At 34.0% G+C, this 7650-nt stretch overlaps 1 protein-coding gene across 1 annotated transcript; it reads left to right on the forward strand.

Annotated features, from left to right (window-relative positions):
* Window positions 1–2775: 2775 nt before the first annotated feature.
* On the forward strand, window positions 2776–4615 carry LOC135743213 (interferon-gamma-inducible GTPase 10-like). Its single transcript, XM_065260799.1, has 2 exons — window positions 2776–2845; window positions 3013–4615. The coding sequence occupies exons 1-2, from the start codon at window positions 2784–2786 to the stop codon at window positions 4457–4459; spliced, it is 1509 nt and encodes a 502-aa protein (XP_065116871.1). The 5' UTR covers window positions 2776–2783; the 3' UTR covers window positions 4460–4615.
* Window positions 4616–7650: the final 3035 nt, after the last annotated feature.

A 7650-nucleotide genomic window follows, 5' to 3' on the forward strand; every position in this document is an offset into this window, starting at 1 on the left:
TATATATGTGGAGAAGAAAACTGCTTTTTTACATTTTTATACATTCAGTCAATAATTTGTTGAGAATAAAACAACAGTGTACATTTAGATAGCTAGGCATTATTAAACTATTAAATTCATGCCTGCCAGGTGGCAGTACTGCAATTTTAATGTTCAACGAACAGGTTAAAATATTGCTTATTACCCAGCTTGCTTTTGTCAAGAGACAAATTCTGCAGAGAGTCCCAATATTATTCAAGTAAGACTGATTCAGGATCCCGTGTAATTTTAAATAATTAGAAATCCATAATTTGTCTTTTGTATTATGCAAGCTGTTCAAAATATTTTAATTCATTTGGTGTCATTTTGGAATATTTGTATTCTTTTATTATTCTGTGGATGTTGTCTTATTTTCATAATTATAACAAAAAGGAATGCTCTTCTGAAGAAAGTATAATATTAATATACTTTAATCTCTTGATGTGGAATCTTTGAATAGATCCCCATCAGCTCAAGCATATTTTCTTTAAGACAATAAGGAAATTGCACTTTATTTATTTTTGGTTGCTATTTATGGGACTATAGGTGGTTCAGATATTAGTGAAATGCAAAACTCACTGTGGTTTTGGCTAAGGCAATACCTCATTCTGAGAACAGCAGAGCTTCTTCCTCTTATGGAATTTCACTTTTTAAAGGTACTTTTTCAAAAAGTTAGTTCATCACCTCAGAGATACTGGTCCCAACGAGTGCATATAAGTACCTCAAAGTTATCAAATGGTACCAAATGTATACATATTTGTGCCTACTGTGTATGCTTCATATTACAGTTTCTTTTAAAGGGTACTGCCTCATTTGGGACCATTTTCCTAGACAAGCAAACTTCATATAAACTATTTACTGTAGCAAACTTGTTTATCTTTTTAGTTCAGTTTATTGACAATAGAAAAGTTTTGAATCTAAGTGTCACTAACAGACCCTGTGATTCAAAACATGTATAGTGTTATGATGATGTGAATAATTCTGTGGTCATTTATGGAAGTGCATGCATTTATTTCATGTTTCTTTTTATGATATATAACATAATAGGCCTACCTTGCGACCATACAAGCATGTTACCTGGTCACGTAGTCAATTGCCATGAAAACAAATTCCAAACATAACTGCTACCCTTCTGAAACATCATGAAGTCGTAAATGCTTCTCTCAGACTGCACACAATGTAAAATGAAAAAATGTCCATCATATGGTGACCACCAAGTGCATGAGAGTTTAATTCATTTGTGAATTAAGACTGTAAATCCTCTTTCTTACGAGATGCTCCGTACTGTATAATCCATTGTGATGAAATCATGGTGTTAACATTTGAGAGTCTGCTGAAAACTGAGTCTCCAAAATGCAAATGTTAAATACAGATTCATAAAAATGACTGGGATTTTTTGTCATTTTACTGTCATGATAATTTTGGGGGTTGTTTTGTGAGAAACAACTGTATGCATGATATTTAAGTCATAACTTGAACAACGACATTCAATTTATTTACATTGGCTGGAACAACAAGGTCTCTGGTATTTCTCTTTCTGCATAACCTTGCTTTTATACAGCATTGTGTCGGTTGTTTTTTGCTAAGGAAGGAGCAAGAAACGCCCAATGCAGAAAGATTTGCAGTCTTGATCGAGGGCTTCAGAAATTAAAACACTGTGTGTAAAATCTGTGAAAACACAGACAGTGGTATTATAAAAGCACTAAATGTGTGTTTACAGTGAAAGTTGCACAAAGCATGTATATTTGTTACAGTATTACAGTATCTGTTAATTTGTCCTCTAATTAGTTTGTTAGAGTTTTTTATAAGCCCATTTGTATCGATAATAATTATGCACCAATCATTCAATTATTTTTCACAATTATGTAGGCTCCAAAAAGTTTTTTTAGAAATTATGTCTGTTCTATGGCTTTCATTTGTTTTGTGTGTTTTAGTGCGATATTTACATTTAGGCATTCAACAGATGCTTTTTTTCAAAGCGACTTACAAAAGCGAGCAATATAAATATGTATAAAAATGTTATGTCACTTATACAGTTAATTGCTTGTACATATGATATACACAATTATACATATTGTACACAATTATTGCAAACCTTACTTTGTAGTATTCATATTAAGGTGATATTATGAGAGAAGAAGCTGGCAGAGAACATCCAGCTCTTGTGTTAATATGTGGGCTATGGAAACAAGCAGAAATATTGATTCACAATGTGCACAAAACATTTGAAAAAGTTAATGAAATTTCTAAAATAAGGCATTGAGTCATCATGCTTTAAAATTGTCACTGTCAGGAGTAAGTGCTGTACTTGATGTAGGACACACCCTGTTGTCTATTTAAACCTTAAAGTGCTCCTTCAGACAGTTTATACCTCACACTTAGTTTTGTAATGACTGTTTCAAAGGTAAGATCAGTTTGCCTTACTTGACATTTTAATGAGTTCACACTATTATGATTTAATAAAAGTATTTGACATAAGTAAATGTAAAACCTATATTTTAAATTTTTTGCAAGAATTCAAAATTTTAAAAGCATTTGATATCAGGTGGAGGATTTCTAAAAAAACATTGTGAGGTATATTCAAAGATGAACAGGTCTACTATTACAAATAAAAGAAAAAAACTTTACTGTAATGTATGCTTTGAAGAAGTTGACTATTTTCTTACAAAGCAAACATATGATAAAACAGCAAAGCTAAAAATATGAAGTAGCTGGATTTCAATTGTGTTTATTTAATGTGTGTGTGTGTTTAGCAGCTTCACTCCATGTTGCAGTGGACTGCACTGAAGCTCCCAGAAGCTGAGCAGAGAATTCTGGACTTGCAGCGGTGAGTTAAATGTTTGTTTTCCCAATTGAATTTACTGCTTTTACATCTTTACAACCCTTTAAAACATTCTTATGAGAGGTAGATTAATGTCCTTAAGTAATTAGTAATTACTGTTTATTACAATTACAATAAAATTTAGTTGTTTTTATTTATCATTTTTTTAATAGAACTACCGTGACAGATTCTGACATTTTTTATGAGAACCCTCTGTCTACCCAGTCAGAACAATCCTCAAATTCATCAAAGACACTGAGTGAAACAGACGTAGACGAAGGCAAAGGAGCAACACGCACCAGGTTTTCAATAATCAGTCCAAGAACAATGCCGAAGAAATTAGAAAAAAAAGAGAACAGTGCTGTGCAACCTGAGAGTTTATATGAAAGTATAGAAAATTACGATACGAATAATTATGTTGTATCTCGAGAGCTTTTGGATGAGTTTTCTAAGAACTCAGATGATTCGGACACCATTGATCCTGAAATACAAGATGTGCTTAAATCTCCACCTGCAGAAATGTCAAACAAATTTAAAAATAAACTTAAGGACTTGGAAAATGTTACGCTTAACATCGCCGTAACTGGGATGACTGGAGCTGGCAAGTCCTCTTTTGTCAATTCCCTGAGAGGCCTTCGAAGCGATCATTCCGATGCGGCTCCCACGGGAACAGTTGAGACCACATTAAAACCAACCATGTACCTACATCCCACTATGCCTAACGTTAAGATCTGGGACCTGCCTGGAAATGGTAGTCCAAAATTTAAAGCAAAGAAGTACCTGAAAGATGTTAAGTTGAGCACATATGATTTCTTTCTTATAGTGTCCTCTGAAAGGTTCAAGGAAAATGATATAAAGCTAGCCAAAGCCATTCAGGAAAATAAGAAGCGGTTTTATTTCATTCGCACTAAAATTGACAACGACCTGCGGGCTGAGGGACACAAAAGAGGCTTTATTGAGCAGAGGGTGCTTGACAAAATTCGAGAAGATTGTGAAAAGAACCTGCAGAAAGTCGGAAAACCCAAAGTATTTTTAATATCCTCATTTCAACTAGAAAAATTTGACTTTCAGAGCTTGGTCAACACTCTTGAGGAGGAACTTCCTAAAAATAAAAGATTTGCTCTCATTCAGTCTCTGCCAGTTTACTCTACAGAAGCATTGATTAAAAAGAAAACTTATTTCAAGAAAATGATTTGGCTCCATGCCTTGGCGGCAGGTGTCGGGGCAATTCCTCCCATTCCAGGATTGTCTGTGATCTGTGACTATGGCATTATGAAAAACTTCTTCAAACAAGTATTTACAGGATTTAGCTTATCAGATGATGCACTGCAGTCCCTTTCAGAAAGGGTCAACCAACCAGTGGACGTTCTTAAAGCAGCCAAGACGTCACGTTTCAAAGATGGAGTCAGTGAGGCTATTTTGATGGACATGTTGTCTAAACCAATCATTGCTGTGACAAAAACGCTCGGGACAGTAATGGCTCTTCTGCCAGGGGGAGCGTTCCCAGCAGCAGGCACTGCTGTCGCCAGTGTGCACTACCTGCTGAATTTGGGACTAAATGAAATGGCAGAGGACACTAAAAATGTTCTTATTGCGGCAAAACTTGCTGTGCAAGACTAACATGCAGAAAATATATTTTAGGTCTAATGTTGTAGTATTTGTAAATGACTTACATAATATATGTATAATAAATAATGTTGCTTGCATTAATTTATATAAAAAAATATATAATTATAATAAACAAATAATGTTATATGTTATGTTTGCTTAGTTGTAGGCTGCTTTAGAGAAAACAACTGCTACATAAACACATGTAAATATGAACATGATATATTATCAATAATAAATGAAACTTTATTTTAAATTACATTTTTTTAAATGGTATTAAAAAAGTAACTTAGCAGTTTGGGATCATCACTGTAAAAAATTTCTGTAGAAATTACAGTATAACTGGGTATTCCTGGCAACCAGCTGCCAGTAACTTACTGTAGATTTTACATTACGTACGTTTGTTCAAAGTTAAATAAACATGAAACAGTCTTTATCTTCTACAGTAAGATACTGGCAACCAGCTGCATAAATACAGCAATTTTTTAATAAGGTTATGTAATATATATTTTTTCAATGTACAATTTTCTTTAAATTAATATTTGTTTGTAACTGTACTGTTCATGTTTGTGCTAAAAATAAAATATTTTGTAAAAGATGTCTCCTGAGGTCATATTACAAACTTTGTAGGATTTATCAACCAAATAACACTATAAAATACATATTTATTTAAAATAAATAGTATATTTATAAGATAAGACTCTGGTCAGTTCAAAAAAATGAAAATGTTTAATAATTTTAACAGTATCTGACTTTTATATGACACATTGTAAATGCATCATCAAAATATGTAAAGCAAATATTCTAAATATGTATGACATGGCATATGGCTGTAATAGATCTGAAAGGTATTTAGGAGCAGTGTTGTTTAATGATTTAAAAACTAAAAGTAAAATCTTGAAATCAATTCTAAAAGGAATGGGCAACCAGTGAAGAGAAGCTAAAGGTGTAATGTGGTCTCTTTTACGTGTTCCCGTTAATAAACGTGCAGCTGCATTTTGTACCCTCTGCAAGCGTGTTAGAGATGTCTTACCAATGCCAACATAGAGACTATTACAATAGTCCAGGCGGGATGATATAAAAGCATGGATGACACTCTCAAAATCAGTGAAAGATACAAATGACTTGACTTTAGATAATTGCCTTAACTGATAAAAACACGATTTAACTACCAAATTAATCTGTTCATCTAGTTAAAAGTCACCGTCCATTAAAACACCCAAGTTTTTTACAACGGGCTTCACATATTACTTTAAGTCACCCAGATCTACATCGGGGGTATTGATGGTACCACCAGGTTGAAACAAAATGATTTCAGTTTTATCTTCATTAAACTTTAAGAAATTGGAGGCCATCCAAGCTTTAACATCCTCAAGACATCTCAACAAAGGTGCTATAGAGTTTGCATTGTTTCGTTTCATAGGTAGATAGAGTTGCGAGTCATCTGCATAACAGTGAAACGAGAAGCCATGTTTCCTAAATATGGACCCTAAAGGTAATATATATATAAAGAGAATAAAATGGGTCCAAGAATGGAGCCCTGAGGGACTCCACATACAAGAGATGCTGTAGAAGACACAAATTCCCCAAGACGTACCGAGAAAGTCCTTTCGCCCAGATAAGATTTAAACCACTGTAATGCGGCACCCTTTATACCAACACAATGCTCAAGGTGAGAGATTAGAATATTGTGATCTATGGTGTCAAATGCAGCGGTAAGATCTAATAGCATAAGAAGAGCATAGTTACCTGCATCAGTGGCCATTAATAAATCATTATAAACTTTTAACAGGGCCGTTTCTGTGCTGTGAAGTGATTTAAAACCAGATTGATAAATTTCTTGCAAGCCATGTGACGTACTACTGAGCCTACTGAGCCGAGACGTAAAGTACTTAAAGTCCTGCCATGTTATCTTGCAAGATGGTATGATAAACCATCATACCATATATAATATAATGAAGAAAAACAAAACAAACTTTGTGTTAGCCAAGCACTCTCAAAAAGCTGCAATATTGAAGCATCAAAGACTATATTTTTAGGGAAAAACATAGTTTTAAAATACAATTATTTTCTTTATTTATATTGTGACCAGGGTTGGCCCGAGGCATAAGCGAACTAAGTGGCTGCTTGGGGCCCCCTGGCCACTGCAATTTTTTAAAATTAAATAACTTAAACAAGTGTTATAAATGAATGAATATGAATGAATAAATTAATAATTCAAGACAAGAAAATTCTGATTTGCCACAACTGCTGCTGTGTCTGCTAGCGTTTGAGTCATGTGAAACTATGTATAGACACCTCGTGTGCATTGACAATTTGTGCCAGCGCACAAGGGCACGTCACTGTAATAAATGATAAGCCATGACACAAAAAAGGATGTATCCTTCTGGTGCTGAAAAGAGAAAGAAGAGAAGGACAGAGGATTAGAAAAAAGACCAAATCAAAACACTGATTGTGACCCCAGATGCATTTTGTATGTTATGTGTTTGTGTATTAGTCTCTAAAAAAATTGAATGCATTTACTAAATAAACTTTATGGTGCCAGTAAAAAGCCTCCACATCTTCCTGCTGAACAGCGTTCTTATGAAAGAATTCATGTTTGAAATAACTACATATTTTTTGGTTTGTGTTTACTGCTAGAATATTTACAGTCTAAAATTAGGACACACCTTTCATATTTTATTACTACTTCTTTATTTTAAAAATAGGCTAAACACAGATTGTACACAGATTGTAGGCAACAGTTTACTTTCTGGGATTTCAGAAAAGACAGAGGCAGAAAAAATGGCTGACCACACACTGAATCCAAAAAGACTAAAAAGGTCTAGAAAGTACAAAATGTATTTATTGTGTGAATTAAAAACAGGGAAACATGAGCAAACGTTTCAGCAGATTGCTATCCTCAGTGCTTGCTATCCTCAGTAGCACATGTTTCTCTGTTTTTAATTCACACTTTTGCACTATGCACTTTAATAAATAAATTGTGTACTTTCTAGATCTTTTTAGTCTTCAGTGTGCGGTCAGGCATTTTTCCTGCCTCATTCTACATATCCTTCTTGGTTCTACACACCTGAAGAAACAAATAGTAAATTGAGAGCTCAACAATGTTTTCTATACTGTAGAAAAGACCGACATATCATAATTCCTCCTGTTTCGGCCTCAATCTGTAAGTTAACTCATGTTAGCATTGAATTGTGACCGAA

This window comes from Paramisgurnus dabryanus, chromosome 13 (assembly GCF_030506205.2).
Source record: "Paramisgurnus dabryanus chromosome 13, PD_genome_1.1, whole genome shotgun sequence".
Classification (NCBI taxonomy): Eukaryota; Metazoa; Chordata; class Actinopteri; order Cypriniformes; family Cobitidae; genus Paramisgurnus; species Paramisgurnus dabryanus.

Excerpts from the sequence above, each read along its gene's own strand:
- LOC135743213 (XM_065260799.1), top strand. The coding sequence starts at position 2,784 with ATGTTGCAGTGGACTGCACTGAAGCTCCCAGAAGCTGAGCAGAGAATT. Across the intron at positions 2,846-3,012 it reads AGAATTCTGGACTTGCAGCG|AACTACCGTGACAGATTCTG; the intron begins GTGAGTTAAATG and ends TTTTTTTAATAG.